General features: G+C 47.3%; 1 protein-coding gene across 1 annotated transcript in view; it reads right to left on the reverse strand.

Annotated features, from left to right (window-relative positions):
* Positions 1–11,181: 11,181 nt before the first annotated feature.
* AMOTL1 (angiomotin like 1) overlaps positions 11,182–17,231 on the reverse strand; it is a 35,776-nt gene continuing 29,726 nt past the window's right edge. The window contains exons 10-12 of the mRNA XM_044442253.1: positions 15,028–15,254; positions 13,359–13,634; positions 11,182–11,288 (exon numbers count right to left, since the gene is read on the reverse strand). Coding sequence (XP_044298188.1) covers positions 11,182–11,288; positions 13,359–13,634; positions 15,028–15,254 — 610 coding nt within the window. The remainder of the gene's footprint in view (positions 11,289–13,358; positions 13,635–15,027; positions 15,255–17,231) is intronic.

A 17,231-nucleotide genomic window follows, 5' to 3' on the forward strand; every position in this document is an offset into this window, starting at 1 on the left:
ACTGAGCGTGCACTGGACTCATCACCCTGTCACATCTTTCCATCTGCATTGTACTTCTACTTAAACCAAAGTTGTACTTTGCAAATTTCCATCTAGACAAATTAACATTCAGATGTTATTATCGATTCAGGAGCACATGTTCGTAAGAACACTAGAAGAGTTGTGCTAGTCCAGCATTCTGTGCACACAGGGGATGGATCCCAGAAGCATGCAGAAAGTGCAGCAGCACCTTCCCACCAAGTTCCCCAGTAACTGGTGTGCATAAACCTGCTGCCTTGGAGCTGGCGCTAGCACATAACCATGAGGACTAGCAGCCATCACTGCATCTCATGGAAGTGTGTTCCATCATGTAAAGCAGCACTTCCTTTTATCTGCCCTGGATCAGCCCCAGTCAGCTTCATGGGATGATCCCTTTGGGTTGTAGTATCATGGGGGATACTCTTTCTCCACCACATCCATGCTTCTGTACACTTCTAGCCTGTCTCACCTTACACAGCTTTTTTCTAAGCAGAGCAATCTCGGCAGCTGTATCCTTTCCTCACAGGAGAGTGTGCCAACACCTGGGGCATTTTAATTTACCTCTTTTGCACTTTTTCCAATTCTAAAATATCCTTTTTAGGTGCAGTGCACACAATATTGTAAGTGGGGTCACTCTGTGAATTTATATAAGGAGAGCAGAACTTTGGCAGTGTTATTTTCAGAGGCATTCCAAATTATGCCTTACATGGAATTTGCCTTTTCCCCTACAGCATCTGCGCACTGGAGAGGCATTTTCATTGAGCTGTCTACGTCTTTTTCTGCAGCCTTTTGTTGTGTCTATTAGATGCCCCAATGTCTCTCTAAGGGAGCAATCCAGTGCATTCTTCAGGAGATGCACATAAGCCTCCAAACCTCTGCATAAACTTCTATTTAGTCCAAAGTGCCTGACTCTGCCTAATCTTCGAAGCTAAGCAAGGTTGGGCCTGGTTGAAATCTGGATGAGTGGCTTTAAAGTTGCAAACTGCCCAAAGAGCTTTGGCTATAGAAGCATAGAAAAAAAGTGAGTCAGATGGGATCCCACCAGGCCATCTAGTCTGACCCCCAGCTCCAGCTGGCTCTGCTCAGATCATTCCTACCATGTGGTTGCCTAATCTTTCCTTGAACACTCTCACTGATGGGGCCTCCACCACCTCCCTTGGAAACCCATTCCATATCCTAGGGGTCCTAACTGTCAGGAAGTACTTCCTGGCATCCAACCTGAAGCCTGGTTCCTTGCACTTTGCCCCACTGGAATGCACCCTGCCCTCCACTGCAGGGGAGAATAGGTCACGGCCTCTGCCACATGACATCTCCTCGCACATCTTTAGGTCGCTGAAATATCCCCTCGGAGTATCCTCTTCTCCAGGCTGCAAGGACCCGGTTCTCTCCATCTTTCCTCATAGGCCATCCCTCCCAGCCCAGCTACCATTCTTGTGACACTGCTCTGGACCGATTCTAACCAAGCTCCTATAATGTGGAACCCAGAACTGGACACAGTACTCCAGTTGTGGGTGCATCGGAGTCGTGTATATGGCTTATGGGTGATATAGAAATGTAATAATAATAACTTGGAGGCTTCCATGCATCCAATGCATGGAGGGGCAACCTTTGCTTCGGTGTCTCAAGCAATGCATTTCTTCTATATGGTTACTTTCAAAGTGCCAGAGGCTGGAAAACAGTGTTAGGCATCAGTGCCAACCTCCTCCCTGACAGCCCCCTGCACACCCCTTTCCACCTCTCTGGGGTCCACTAGCATCCTCAGAGGAACAGCTAGCACCATTCTCTCTCTCTCTCTCTCTCTCTTTTTGGCAGGAGGAGGGGGGGATGGCTCAGCTCCAGCACCAAGTCTGCAGCAATTTACTGCAGACTGCTTGTATTTCAGTTGTCATAAAAGCCAAAGTTTTTACACTTGACTGATGCAGTTTTTAGCCAGAGAGGTACTGTAAAGCTTGCTGAATTCTCTGTAAAATATAAGTGTATAAAAGTATAAATGTAACTTCACAAAACCAGTACTGGCATTGTGGTTTTAAATCTGGCATAGTGCTTTTAAAAACACGCATCTGCAATCATTCAAAATGTAATTGCATTAAATTATTATTAATAATTTTCCTCTATAGAAGCATTGCTTCATCTGTTTGTTCTTCAGCCAGGCACTGGAGGACTATAAATGCCTCTTGGAAAGGAAAGCTGGGCAGGAGAAACTGCTGAATCTCTTTTCTTGGAAGGTCGACCTGCTGTGTCCTCCATGTAATGCAAGCCAACTTCATGCCTGGTATTTTGAGGATCTTGGTGTGACTGCTGACAAGCATTTCCTGCAAAGGCAGGGTGGGAACGTTGCTGAAATGAACAGGTGGTAAACATCCAGGCAGGAAGGCAGCTAGAGAGTTGTAAAAGGCTGCCCACCAAAATCTGCTTACTCTGCCCAGCATGTTCCCAGTTTGTTGAGGAGCATGCAGTATCTGGCACTGGATCATCTCAAATCTCTCCTCTCCACTCAACGGTGTATACGAGCATCACGTGATTAAATAGCATCATACCAAAGGGTTGGGAGGGGGGCAAAGATAATTATGGATTCCTGATCAGTCTGAGGTCAAGGTGCAGAAGAGTGAATGGTCAGAAGGTGAAAGGATGGTATACTTGTAGGTCAGGCATATATATATCAGCAGGTAAGAGAAATTGGAAGAGCTGGAAGCAACCATTACTGTATTACAGGCTGGACTGCTATCATGTGCTGCATGTGGGGCTGACCTTGAAGATGGTTCAGAAGCTTCAAGAGATGCAGAATGCAGCTGCTTTGCGTGTTGATGAGGTGAGGGGATTTGATCATATAATGCTTGCACTGCACCAGCTGAACTGGTTACCAGCTTGTTTCCAAGGCCATTGGAAGGGCTGGTTCTGCCCTTGGAAGCCTTCAACAGTTTGGGACCCATCTCCTTGAAGGACCACCTTCACTGTATCAGCCTGTCCATGATTTAAGATCAGCTAGAGCAGCTAGGTGGGTAACCACACGAGAGAGGGCCTTTCCTACGAGAGAGCCATCTCCCCCATGCAATAAATTCTGGAATAAATTGCCACCATCACTGTGGCCTTTTAAGGAGGCCTCAAAATGTGTTATTTTACTTTTACCTTCCCTTGTTAGGTTTGCTGCATTTACTGACTTTTATTGCTTCAACGCTGGCTTTGTCTATGTGCTTTATCATCATATGCTCACTTTGGAGGGCTTCTGTCACGAAAGGCAACCAAGATATATTTTAAGAACACAGACCAAACACCTGCAGATCCAATTGTTCCTCACCCCGGTTCTTGCCATCGCTTCCCACTTAGAGCATCAGCCTGTGCTTGGCTACATGCCTGCCTCCAACTCTTCCTCCCCTGATGAACGAAGGCTGAAGGGACAGCTCAGCCGTCCACCTGCGCTGATGCGCTGCAGCGCCCATTCCTGGCTAGTGTGCAGCTCAGCAAATACTGGAGCCAGAGCTCCTTCTGCCTAAGATGCATTGCAAGTAAGCAGGACCTGAAATATTGGATGCACCATGGACAAATGCGGCTTCCTGTGATTCTCACAGACGTTGCATTTTTTAACTGTCCCATGGATAAGCACCACCAAGCAAAAGTACCCATCAAGAGGTAAGGGGTATGAGGCGAGACTGAGGGAACTGGGTCTCTTCAGCCTGGAGGAGACTCCGAGGGGGTATGTTGGCGACATACAGGTATGTGAGGGGATGCCACATGGAGGTGGGTAGAGACCTGTTCTCCCCTGCAGAGGAAGGCAGGACGCGCTCCAACGGAGCAAAGCTCAGGGAGCCAAGGTTCCATTTGGATGCCAGGAAGCACTTCCTGACAGCTAGGATCCCGAGGGTGTGGAATGGGCTTCCATGGGAGGTCATTGACGGCCCGTAAGTGCGGGTGTTCAAGGATAGGCTGGACGTGCACATAGTGGGCATGTCGTGAGGGGAGCCGTCTGGAGCTGGGGTCAGACTAGATGGCCTGGAAGACCCCTTCTGACTTGCTCTGTTTCTATGTAACAGGAAGCTCTAGGTTAATACAGCTTTCCACAAGCTGGTGTTCCCCGGATGTGCAAAGAGCCCAGTTCCCAGCATTCCCTAGGCATTATTCAGTGCACGGACTGGCAAAGATGCTGCTCTGACTATGGGGCATTTCACATGGAGGGGTTTAGCACAAATACTCCAGTGTATTTGCAGACTTTGAGGAGTTGGCATGAAAAGAGGAGGTCAACACTGTCATTCAAGGTGTGAATTAAAAGATGCTCTGGTTCAGCAGTGGCATGTCATGCTCCAAGAAAGGAAAAGTGGTCAGGGCCAATATTTGCAATACATTATCAGCTGCTTCAGCAACCCACATTGGCCCGTTAGGTGTGACATACATTTTGCAAACAGGGTGTTGAACCTCCATGGACCTCCATGGCCTGCTTGGTGTTGTCTACCCCACTCCCTTCCCTAGTTCTTCTGAAATATAGAACTTTGCCACTTTCAGTAAATCTCAACTTTCTTCCCCTTTCCTAATTATGGCTTGCTTTGCAACACTCAGTGAATTCAGGGATCAGTTCAAAAACGCGATAGCTCAAGCTCTTAAACTTGGGAGAACCTTGTGGAGAAACCACCAAGAAGAACTATTCTCCTTCAACACAACAGTCGAGAAACCAGAATTAGTGGGATGGGAAATAATACACGTTTATTATGTACAATGTTAAGGCACAAATTTAAGCAACAAAGAACAGGAGAAAAATCTTTGGCTGACTGGGGATATCAGCATTTTGCAGGGAGGTGTAACACTTGCCGTGGTTTCCCCAGTTATGTACAAAGACACTCCAGGCACACAATGCTCCACACCAGCCTTTCTGTACAGCAGGAGGACAACAGGGGAAATGACGGTAACAACCAGTTGACCTTTAATTCAACTATACAACACAAGCATTACACGGCACAGCACAGTAGCCAGGGAGTCCAGGTGTTGGAGTACAGCAGAAAAACATTTGGTACATGGTCAAGCTGTCACTGAACTGATGGCAGTATTTTATACAAACTCAGCTGGAACCTGGTGCTCTAGACTGAAAGCATCTCCTCTTTTATGAATCAAAATAAAATACAATCACATTTGCGAGAATTCACTGTCCCGATCCTTTTGGCTGTAAATCGGAATGCTGTCTAAGGTTTTGCACACAAGCGGCTGGATCTAGAATGGGTGAGGATCTAGAATATGAGATTCTAATGCACAATCCTACTTAAGTTTCAACAGGGGAAAAAGGGCTGAACCTGGCACAGCTCTCTAAACATGCATAGGATCGCCATCCAAGTTAGTCAATCAAGGGGACTGAAATCAACGAGACTTATTAGTCTTTCAGTCTAACTAATGTCCACGTGTCTACTCAGAGTAGGAGATTCAACCCAAGATCAGTACTGCAAGTCATGTTTTGTATGCAAGTCAAATCTTAGGTTTACAGGACGCTTTAAGTGGAAGTAGCAATGCTTAATCAACTACGAATAGATACGTACATAAATACATACAGATACAAGTGTAGGCTAATTCCCCTAAAAACTGCAATATGCGGCATCTCAAAAATAGCACTAAAGTGAGCAAACAGCACGTCCAGCCCAGGCGTGTGGGCCTGCCTCGTCCCCGAGTGACTGTAGTGGATGCCATCCTGCAAGACTGCAGCACCTTTGCGAGGCCCTTTCCAGCTCATGCTCTGCCTGTGTGACTGCTTTCTCTCCCTCATCCTTTGCAGCACTCTAATGCTTTTGCTAGAGGGAACAAAGACGGCTGGCTCTGCCTTGCATATTCTCTATCTAGCAAAATCCTTCCCAAGAGTAATGCAAGAAGGAAGGGAGATCATAATGCACTGATGTCTGTAGGTCCCTTGGGAACTAGCAGCTACTACAGGCTTTAGGAGGCGTCTTTCCGCATCATGCCTCATTCAAAGGCAAATGTGATGAATCACAGGCAATGCAGAGCACACTTTCATGGAATACATAGCACAAACGCCTATGAAGCAGTTCATCCAGAAACAGTACAGCCTACCTAGCACAAAAGGACTGAACCAGTTGGAAGAATACAAAACATTCGGACATATAGTCAACCATGCGGAAGGGGGGCAACGATGCAAGCCTGGGGCCAGCACTGAGGGCTGACACGGTTAGGCACCTGCGGAGGTCCCCCATGTGAGCTGGAGGCCAACTAGCAAGGGGCCTCTTGGCCTGCGCATCTTCGTCTCCAATGCATCCTGCCTGTTCGTCCTTCTCTGACCCTGACAATGCCGGGGGTGTAAGATGCAGAGGCACCCACGCCTACTTGCTCTTTGGCTCTCTACCTGGAAAGCAAATGGGTATTCCTGAGGAAGAGAAGCAGCTCGTGACAGCGCTGGCTAAAAGAATGCTCTACTGTGGGTGTCTTGTCCAGGGATCTTCCAAAACCTGCAGTTGGCCCTCCGTAGACCAGTTCCCGTGCTGTACTTTGGACTGTCCTAACTGAGCAAGGGAGGCATGCAAACCGTTGGCTTCCATATGCACTCGATCTTCAATGCAGTGTCACACAGCAGATGTGACTGCTGTGCATCAAAGCTGAGGGACATCTGCTTGCCAGGAGCATCCCGTGTGACTTCCAGCTGCACGCCATGGTGTTATCTTGCACTGTGGATGCAAATGTACCTCTCCAACTACAGCCCAAGGCCAGTAGGACTGTATTATTATAAACACCCTGCTGCATGTGACTTCCTCAGTATTGGTGGCCATTAAGTATTGCAGGGTATATGCAAATCATAAGCAGTTAGTTGAATATTGCTTCCATTAAAAACAATGGGCAATATCCAGTGGAGTCATTCTACAAGTTCAAATAGTGCCAGTGGAAGTCCACCAAACTTTGCCCTGCATAAGGTCTTACGCAAATGCTTGCACAGCTGTGTGTGCAGCCAGCCTTGAGCATGCCTAACTCCAGCTGGGTCTCCTCTTGTGCAAAGTCAGGATCCTGGCTGCCTCCAGTGCAGAATTGGCACAGCTGGATAGTGCCCAGCAAACTCCCTTTGATTTCTGTGGGCGCTAACTCAGCCTGACCTTGGCCACCTGTGTGTGGCAACCCTTGCACAATGCGGATACATATTCCAGGGAGGCGAGTTTGCCTGTTTCCTCGCTCCAGGTATACCTGGTCAAAGGACACACGTCTGCAGCCGTGTAACGTTGCTCACAGTGCCGTGTCTTTTCAACAAAGGTGAAAATAACCTGGACAATAATGTATTCAGCAAAAAACCTTACTGGTAGGAATAAAGACCAAAAACAAAGACTAGTATGCTAGTACACATAAGTGGCATACTCTTTAGATCAAAAGGTAGGTATTGTTTTGCTCTTAGTGGATGGAGGGCCATTCAGCTGCCTAACATTTTCAGAGACCCTACCCCACACTGAGAGACAAAGCTTGCAATGTTTCCAAGACATGCAAGCTGCACATTGTGCTTTTCTGTTAAACTGGCAGAAAAGTCAGGAGAACGGATGCTGAGTTTAGGGTATATACAGATCAAGCTAAGGGCCAAAAGTGTTTGTGTTAGTTAAGATCTTGGCTACAAAATACAAAACAGATTAAGGCTGGGGAGTAGTTGATAGTATTTTTCGAAGAGACCAGAAGGTATGAAATAGGCAAAGCTGCTCTAGGATGCTTACCCTATTTTTTACCTTTGGGAAATAGGTTCAACAGCTTTTATGAGTTCAAAAACCTGCAAAACCTGTTTGACCAGAGGCAGAAATAAGGCAAAACACGGGTATGCATAAACCACAGGAAGCAAAATCTCTTCAAATTCATGTTTTAGAAACTACTGAATATCTCCAGCCTAACTTGCCTTCAGAAAAATATATTTCTTCGTATTGAGTTTTTGGCCTTTTATCATAAGAATCAACCACAGGCCATGGAGCTAGTATTGGGACTCAGGAAAACATGAGCAAATGAATGTATGACAAAATAAGAGAGGAACAACAGCTGACGGGAGAGATGTGGTTTGGACTTGACACCTAAAGGAGCTGGCAAAAAATCTGATGGAAACAGGCAGGCTTGAGCTAAAGAAGATGGGGGTGGGGGGTGTCAGGGATGTTACAGGGACAGGATAGCAGTCTGGATACCATTATGCTGAGCGGTGACAGACACCTAGAATAATAAACCCAAACTCCCTGGGTGCCACATCAGAGAGGGCAAGCTTTGCTCCCCACTGTCTCACAGGGCAGAACTGGATCTGATGGGTTTACGTTATGAAAGAATAAATTTTGGTGGCGCTTTAGGAGAAACCGGGAAATAAAAGCATTTCAACAAGAGACCCCATTATTGACAGTAAAGGGGTGTAATGGTGGGACTCGCGATCCCACCAGCCCCAGCAAGCTTGGTTGGGACTGCGTTCCAAACACCCTTGGAAGGTTGCAAGTCCCCCTACCCTGGCCCTTGCTATCAGTCTTCAAGAAGAGACTGCATTAGGTGGTTTTATTAATGTTGTAAGCCGCCCCGAGGCTTCGGCGAATGGGGTGGCATAAAAATGTTTTAATAAATAAAAAAAATAATAAAAAAAAGCTTCCTCGCTGTCAGAGCAATACAACTGTGGAACCAGCTGCCTAGAGAGGTAGTCTAAAGTTCTCTAAAGAGAAGTCTAAACTACAAGAACCCACCTTCCTGATATACTAGTTTTCTATAGAGAGAGAGCATAAAGACACTGGGGAAGGAGACCCTGACTATTTGAATGCACATTAAAAAAAATCTCTCCTGCCCATGGAAAATTAGCATGCAAAGAAGAGGAGGGTTTGGCCTAGCTTAACTTTTTTTTCCATGCAGTAATTTTCCACATTCTGTATTTTAATAAGCATTTGTGCTATTTCCCTACATTTGAAATGGCACAGTCTAACAAGAGCTGTGCCAAGAGAGCTTTGCGCTCATGAATATCATGCCATTGGAAGATCTAGGAATCTCTTCTCGTTATGCTGAGCTTGAGTGGTGCTGTAGTAGGACAGGGAAGAATAGCCAACCTTTTCTGTTGGAAAGGAAAGTCATGTGGAAAATGAGGTCAGTGGAAGGAAGCAGGTGGACAGAACCAATAAGCAGGCAAGCAGACCAGAGGCCAAGTGGGCAGATGGTGGTTAGAGGATGCTTAGGGGTTTAGGAAGTAACAGCAAGAGCAGCATTACCCATGCTGCCACTGAATTCTTAGTTTGTATTCCACACCTTGAAAAGAACACCAGGAAAGCTTTCTAGCAATGGAGCAAAAAGCAGGCAAGCTATTGAGACCAAAAGATGCAGTCTGAGAAAGTCCCCCGCCCCCTTCCCATCATGAACACGTATATTCTTGTGTCACACCATTTTTCTGGTTGGATAGATTCCAGAGGTTTTTGGAACAATCCCCCAAACTTGCAAGACCTGCTTACCAGAAGTGAAAGTGCATTACATACATTTTATGGATGGAAATCCCTCTTTCAAACTGCCCTTGACTCTCAGCTAATAACCCAAAACTATTACCTGTCTTTAGACCCTAGACTATTTTGCACATTTCTTTTTAAAGACTGAAGTGCAGAGACTCCCGGGGTGTAAATGGTAAAATATAGGCATGTCTTAGTACTAACCAGTACTAATGCTGGTTAGTGTAAGGTGACTTGCGTGGCTGCTGCAACCTATCCATCTCAGCACAAAGGAGGCACCCAATTCTGGGCTCCCTGCAGGAAAAGCGGGACTTTTAAATATGTTTGCAAGGCATCTGCAGTTAACAGCACTGTGCACCATCTTCGCTTTGCTCTGGCCATTTAAACTTAAGTCCTTTTCATATGCCAGTTAATAATGTAAAGCATAAGTCAGCAATACATGTGAAAAAGTGAGTGCTTGCACTGAATCCCATCAATGGACCATATGCAAGGAATGGCCCTAGCCCGCCTTGTCTAGAAGCAGAAATGCCCGTCCATTTAGAGATTTGCTTGCAAGTCATCAGTGAGAAGCCTTCGGACAGGGTTTTGAATCTTCTTTCATCCCAAGGGGCAAATTCTATTTTGGAAATGTTCTTGGGTCCTGCACTCCAAGGGTAAAACAAGGTGGGACTACAAAAAATCAGTGTATTTTTGCTTGAAGCTGCCATGGTCTGTTACCTACACTTTAGGAGGTGCATTTCATTTTTTTTTTTAGAATGGGGAAGGAAAATAACCTACACAACAGCTGGGAAACCAGCAAATGACAGGTGGTCAGGCAAGAGGGGGCAGATCTGGAGGAAGGGGGTGTGACCAGCAGAAGGGGGCATGACTATCTGGAGGCTGCAGGAAAGCCAGATTGGACCCACAGCCCTGAAATTCTGTACCAAATGTGTTTTAGCCCGTGGGGTCTATGCAGGGAACTTTGGCCGGCTGGCTGGCTGGTTCCTTGTCTCTGCTAAGAGAAGCTGCCCTTCTGCAAAGGGAACTGTATGACTGAGCCGTTACCTATTCCAGACCTGGGATGTTAGATTCAAAGTCCTCTTAGTAGCAATCGTGTTGCTTCTGCATGGTCAACAGCACTGAGCATGCAGCTGTCACACACCTACACCTGAAATGTAGGTGGAAAGCTGCCAGAATCTGTGAAAACGACGTGCTCTCCACTTTCCACACCTGCAGAGCGTGTGCATGTCTTGAGACTTGGAAGCAAAAGATGGACAGCCAGGAGGAAAAAAAGGACAGAAAAAAACCAACAGGTGGCAGTATCTAAATGCTCATACTTGGAAGTCCTGCTCCCTCAGTCCCGTACCAGATGTTTCATGCAGGGAATGTAGTAGCTCCGGTTAATCAGCAGCGTTGCCACCACGTCACCATACTGTATTGGTGGTGCAGAAAAGTACTTGGCACACCATTTTCACAATAATAATAATAATAATAAAAAAAAGCAATTTCAATCGTATGTCTTGCTGCCGTCACCTTTTCACACCCACATCCACCTTTCGGATTGTATGTAGCAGACCTCCCCAGCGATCCTTCTCCAGCATCTTGCTCCCCCAGCCCTGTGCTTTCTGAAAGAGTCAGATTCACCCCGCAGCATCTCCTCCTAGATTTAAACGTCCTTGGTCCAGCTTCTCAGCACCCTCTGGAGTTCCTAAGCTTTGCGCAGCTACAGCGCCCCCTCCAGGGGGTGATTTGCGCTCGCGCAAAGAGCAAGGAAAGCTGCCGCCAGCTTTTAGATGAGGACTTCCATCATGTCCGGTTCTGGGAATTCCGGTTTGTGAAGTAGAGTGCTTACTTTGCCCTTGCTGTCGGGCAGCTTTCCATGGCTGGGAGAATTCTCTGTGGAGGGGAAAAAACACAGAAACAACATCGATCTGAGGGCCAAGAGGCAGTGTTATCTCAGCCTGTTCCCCACTGGTTGTTGCTTAATGGGTTTTGGTGGTTTCCAAACAGGGCTGGTCCTTCAGCCCCAGGGCCAAATCCAACCCACCCCCTTGGAGTTCACACTGTGTGAAGAACCATATGGTTTAAACCAAGCAAGGAAATGTTTTTGTCATGAGCCACATTCCCCCAGGGCTTTTCCGTCAGAGACCACATGCCCGCACCGGTGAAAACAGCTCCTCTCTCTTTCAACCGGTTTATATCAGGGTGGGGAACCTCCTAGCAAGGTCATGGAGGGCAACATGCCTGAAGTGGACGGGGGGCCCACGCGCTTCCTCTTTGGTCCCCTTCCCCATCTCCTTCATGCTCCATTCACTGACACCACATCCTCAAAGACCAGTGTCCTCTCCAGGCAGCTGCAACACTCCAAAAACAGCTGCTACTTAGGAAGTTAGTTACACCCCCGAAAGGACAGAATCCATAGTTTGAGGATGCTCCTGGACCCAAAACTATCACTTGAGGTCCAGCGAGACTCAGTGGCGAGGAAAGCCTTCTCTCTATTACGATTAATTTAACAACTGCGGCCCTACCTGGACAGGCTGAGCCCAGTGCTAGTCACCCATGTGCTGGTGACCTCTTGGCTGGACTACCGTAACATGCTGTACATGGGCTGCCCCTGAAGACAGTCGGGAAACTCCAACTGGTTCAAAAGAGAGTGGCACGGCTGCTGCTGAGAGCCAGGCTGCGTGCGCATAGCACTCCAATCTTATTCCAACTGCACTGGCTGCCAGTTGAGCTCTGGGCCCCATCGGAAGTGCTTGTTTTGACATATAAAGCCCTAAACAGCTTGGGACCAGTTTGGGACCAGGGTTTTCTGAAGGACAGCCTTCTCCCATATGTACCCACCAGACCCCTTAGATTGGATTCAGGGGCTCTTCTAAAAGAGCTGTCCTCTAAGGAGGAGGATGAGCAGAAGAGGGGCCTTTTTGGTGCTTGCACCCCACCTGTGGAGTAGCCCCCCCCCCCAAGTAGTCCACCTGGTGCCTTCATTACAATCTTTTCAGTGCCAGGTGAAAATGGTTTTATTCTCCAGACCTTTTAATAATGGACTTTTGTTATAATGATTTTAAAAGAAATTTTAACTGAAATTTTAAATGATGTTCAATTCTCCATACTTTGATTAATATTCTCAGCTGTTATATTATTTATGTTTATAGTATTGCTATATTTATACTGTTTTAACTGTTTCATTATCTTTTTTTATATTGTTGTGACTGAACCATTCAGAGAATCCTGCCGGACTATTGAAGTGGCAAGTCAATCAATCAATGTGTTGTGGCTTCAAAGCCCCAAGAGCACCTTAATTCAGGGGTTCCCCAAGTGACTGCCTCAAGACCCTTCCTGTTTGGAGGGCTGCAGCAGGCTTAAGAAAGGGAAGAAACCTCCGTGCGTATGATGGGGCAGCCTCACAGCCCTGCACCCACCCCTGAATTATACAATAAGAATAAAAACTCACAAAAGACAGCAATTAAAAAACCATTGCAGGGGCTAAAACTTTGCTGTGTACAACTGCCTAGATAAGCAGAAATTATTTAGCCTGGCGCCAAAAGGATAACTGAGTTGCAACGTCTCATCTCTGCGTCCAAATCTATCTCTCTTGCATTCGCAGAGACACATTTGTCTCCCCTTGGCAAGCTCACCTTCCCAGCCGCCAGTGCTTTTGATAGTTTTCCAGCTTTGGCACAGCTTTTGCCCAATTCGGAAAGGTTGGAACGGCTCCCCAAGACTTAGTTACTGGAGGCAAGAGCTTTAAGCTCAGATATACAGGTATTTTGGGCCCCCTCCCTTTGGCCACTGGCCCAGTCCGCCACTGGAATGTGGTCCCCAGGAGCTTCTCAGAAAAGGCATGCAGCCAGTGGGCTGAAGGTCGCTCCGTATCCCCGGACTGCGGTGCGTGTGCGTGGCAAGCAAGCAAGCCTCCTTCCGAATTCTCGGGGCGGTCACACCAATGAAGCTGAAACTGCTCACCCGGTCTCTCTCCAGCGCCTTTGCCTGCAGGGTGCTTCAGCGCTGGGCTGCCACTGGGGGTGCTACTCAATCTCCCCCTGCCCGGAAATGATGCCGCAGTGGGCCAGAAAAGCTCGGAGCTTTTGTCCGTCTGAGTGCTGTTGTCTTTGCTGCCCATTTTCAGGTGACAGACCGTCACTGGCCATGAGGACGTTATGGAGGGCAGAGAGGGAGGCGGCGGCGGCGGCAGCAGTGGGACAAGCGAATGGTCCTGAGTGTCCTTCCCCAGCAGCAGTCCTTGGAGCAGAGGAGAAAAAGAAGATGATGGCAAAACAGGGACAACAGGGACAAACTAACTTTTCTAAGTTAGTTTACTCTTATTAAATTCCAGCCCTACTGTGTAAAAGGCTCAGGCTGGGTTAAATTACACACACGGAATCTTGCTCATAAAACCAGCCAGGCAGTCAAGTAATGCTCAGTACAGGAAGGCAAGAGCTGGCCCTCCCCCAAGTTTCATCTGTGTTAAAGCAAAGCAATGCACAGTAAAAATGCAAATACCAGGGTCAAATCAATTTTACTGGCCCTTAGAACATGCAAGCAATGACTGGGAAAGGATCAGGCCCACACACCTTAGTGCTATTGTGCTTGCAGCCATGAATGTACTGATATGTACTGTTTGAACTGATCTGCTGACACAAAATGTTCATGAATTTTCCAATTGTCGAAGGAACAAAGCTGATGGAATGTTTGCAAGGCAGGGAAAGTTATCAATTTGCATATGAGTGAGTGAAATTTCACAGTGTCCAGAGAGAAAGGTCTTGCTGGGCAACCTTGCAAGGAGGCCCCATAAGTTTTGGAAGCTAAGGAGATGGGAGTACTGGATTGAAGGGAAGAGCACAGCTTAGAGCCAAGGCATGCTAGAAGCTGGGAGGAGAACCGCATCTCTTCCTCTGAACTAACCCCCAGATTATTAGTCTGTTTCTTGAAAAGGTGAAGGGATGATTTATACAGACACACACTGCAGTTGCTCTGCCATTAACAAGTCAGCATTTTTGTCCCCAAGCTGAAAACAACAACGACGTCAACGTCCAGGTCACCACCACCACCCATCCAGCCCAGGAATCTGTCAAAGCTGGGGCCAACCAGCCGCCTGCCATCCACAAGAAGCAAGAGAGAGCAACAGCCGTCTCCTGACCACGTTTCCCTGTTCCTCGTGTGCAACGGCAGTCACTAGAGGTAGCATACAGCTACCAGGACTAGCAGCACTGAAGACCTCACCCTGCAGGAATTTGCCTAACCCTATGTTAGTGTAAAGCTTCACCGTTTAAAAGTTCGATTTATTTTGCTAAAGTAAAAATAAAGTAGACAATAAAAGAATCCAGAGCCCTGATCTGGAGTGGGAACCCTATGCACAGGTGGTTGCGGTGTTAAATCTGCCCACCCAATCCCTCTCTCCTTAAATTTGCCTTCAAAGCAGGGCTAATAGAAACTTTCTTTCTTTGGAGGGGAAGAAGTGGAAGGGGTAAGCTCCCCCTGCCTCCACCCGTGCCTGGAGTATCAATCTGGATCAAAGCCCTGCACATTTGCGCTAAAGGACAGCAAAGAATGAGAGTCAGCTAAACGCTGCAAATTTAACAGCCTGGAGAGAACAAAGACTCTTGCAACAGGGCTTGGCTCGCAGGAAGCTCACCTATGCTCCCTTTCCAGGTCTTATCTTCTTTCTTTTCTTCAGCCATCTGGTTGTTGGTGAGGGAGGTCTGGCGGGAATGAGTTCCTGTTGCTGCAGCAATGGAAGGGACTGACCGGGCGGGCCGCAGACTTGCATTGTCGGATTTTCCAGGATCCTTCCTGGATCGCTGCTGAAGGACCTTGATCATAGCATCTTTCTCAATGATTTTTGCATGCAGATTCTTTATCCTATATGAAGACAAATATATTCCAGAGGTAAAAATAAATGTATTCTGGAGCCTTGAGAGAAAGGTTATTCAATCCCAGCCAGCTTTCCTACAATGGGGTTATGATGATATTCACTTACACAGCAGGACACCTGTATCCAAGGGGATAGGTTCCAAGCCCTCCAATGGATGCTCAGAAATGCAGATACATTCATGGGGGTTAGCATGCAGGACCCCCATGAAAGTAGAACAACTGTGAATATCTCTAGGGAACAAATGTGAATATCTCTGGTCTTCGCACCCACTGAGAGATAAAATATGTGAGTAAGGCTGGCTAGAGCCAAGACAAAGAGTGTGGCTGTCCTCAAACAGAGGGCATAGTTCCCTAGAGATATTCGTGGGTTTTCTCTAGAGATATGTGCAGTTCTTCCTCTTTTGTAGGGGTCCAGTACCCCTAACCGCTGCCGAAATGGAGGGTTGACAGTCTACCTGGGTTAAATGAAACCATGGTAACTGAGACAGCAGATATGGGGGTCCTCCAGGATTGGCTAGTGTCATTATTGGTTTCTATTTTACTAAACTAAGTGCCTGAACTTCACTTGAAGTAAGTTATTGTTGTTACTACTACTACTACTACTACTACTACTACTACTACTACTACTATTATTACATTTAAATTGTGCCTTTCTTCCTCTTGTAAGGAACTCAAGGTGGCTTACCAGGTCCTCCTCCACTCCATGTTATCCTCACAACACCCTGTGAGGTGGGTTATGCTGCGAATGAGTGACTGACCCAAACCGCCCAGTGAGCTCCATGGCTCAGTGGGGCCTTGAACTCGGATCTTCCAGGTCCCAGTCCAACCCTAACCACTGGCTCACACTCGCTGGTTGCCAAGGCAATCCCACTGAATTTTAGGCATATTTTAATTACCTGTGTATCTGAGGGCTCCTGTGCATAAGGGTTTTAACCTGTTTTAACCCAGCACTTTTTCCAGGCTTCTGGTTTTCGATTCCTTGTGGGATAGTTTGGCTCCTTTATATGCCTTTTCCTGCAGAGTTTGTCTTTCTCTGCCTCCCTATTTATTCCACAGCACAACCATGAGGAGCTGCTGTTGCACAGCAAAATTGCAAAGATACAAAACCATTTTGTGGTGTTTTACAATGCTAATCTTAATCCTCATTCAAAAAAAAAAAAAGCAGTGGAAATGGTTGGAAAGCAAAGAAGATGTCCTGGAAGAGGCAGCCATGGGAAGCACCTGCAAGCAACCATAGGTGAGGAATCACCAATGCACAATACACACCTTGTGCAAAAACGACACGTGCACGCTTCTCACAGGGAGAGAATATTTGCTGAGTGAGGACTTGAACCCAGGACCCTGTGCTTCACAGTCCAGCACGCTAACCGCTACACCACACCGGCTCTCGGTGCTTCCATGCCATTTTGAAATTATTGATTATCTGGACCCATTTCAGTCTGGCTTCAGACCCGGGTACGGTACTGAATCTGCCTTGGTCGCCCTGTACGATGACCTGTGCAGGGAGAAGGACAGGGGGAGTGCGTCCCTGTTGGTTCTCCTGGACCTCTCAGCAGCTTTCGATACCATCGACCACGGTATCCTTCTGGATAGGCTAGTGGGATTGGGGGTCGGAGGCACTGCTTTGCAGTGGTTTCGCTCCTATCTCAATGGCCGATTCCAGAAGGTGGTGCTGGGGGACTATGGCTCTGCGCCATGGCAGCTATGCCATGGAGTACCGCAGGGGTCCATTTTGTCCCCTTTGCTGTTTAACATCTACATGAAACCACTGGGAGAGGTCATCAGGAGGTGCGGGCTGTGGAATCATCAGTACGCTGATGATACCCAGCTCTACCTCTCGTTTTCCACCAATCCAGGTGAGGCAGTGGCTGTGCTGAACCGGTGCCTGGCTGAGGTAATGGGCTGGATGAGGGCCAATAAACTGAAGCTCAATCCAGACGAGACGGAGGTCCTGTTGGTTGGCGG

This window comes from Varanus komodoensis, unplaced genomic scaffold (genome assembly GCF_004798865.1).
Source record: "Varanus komodoensis strain SLA01 unplaced genomic scaffold, ASM479886v1 scaffold4, whole genome shotgun sequence".
NCBI classification, from domain to species: domain Eukaryota; kingdom Metazoa; phylum Chordata; class Lepidosauria; order Squamata; family Varanidae; genus Varanus; species Varanus komodoensis.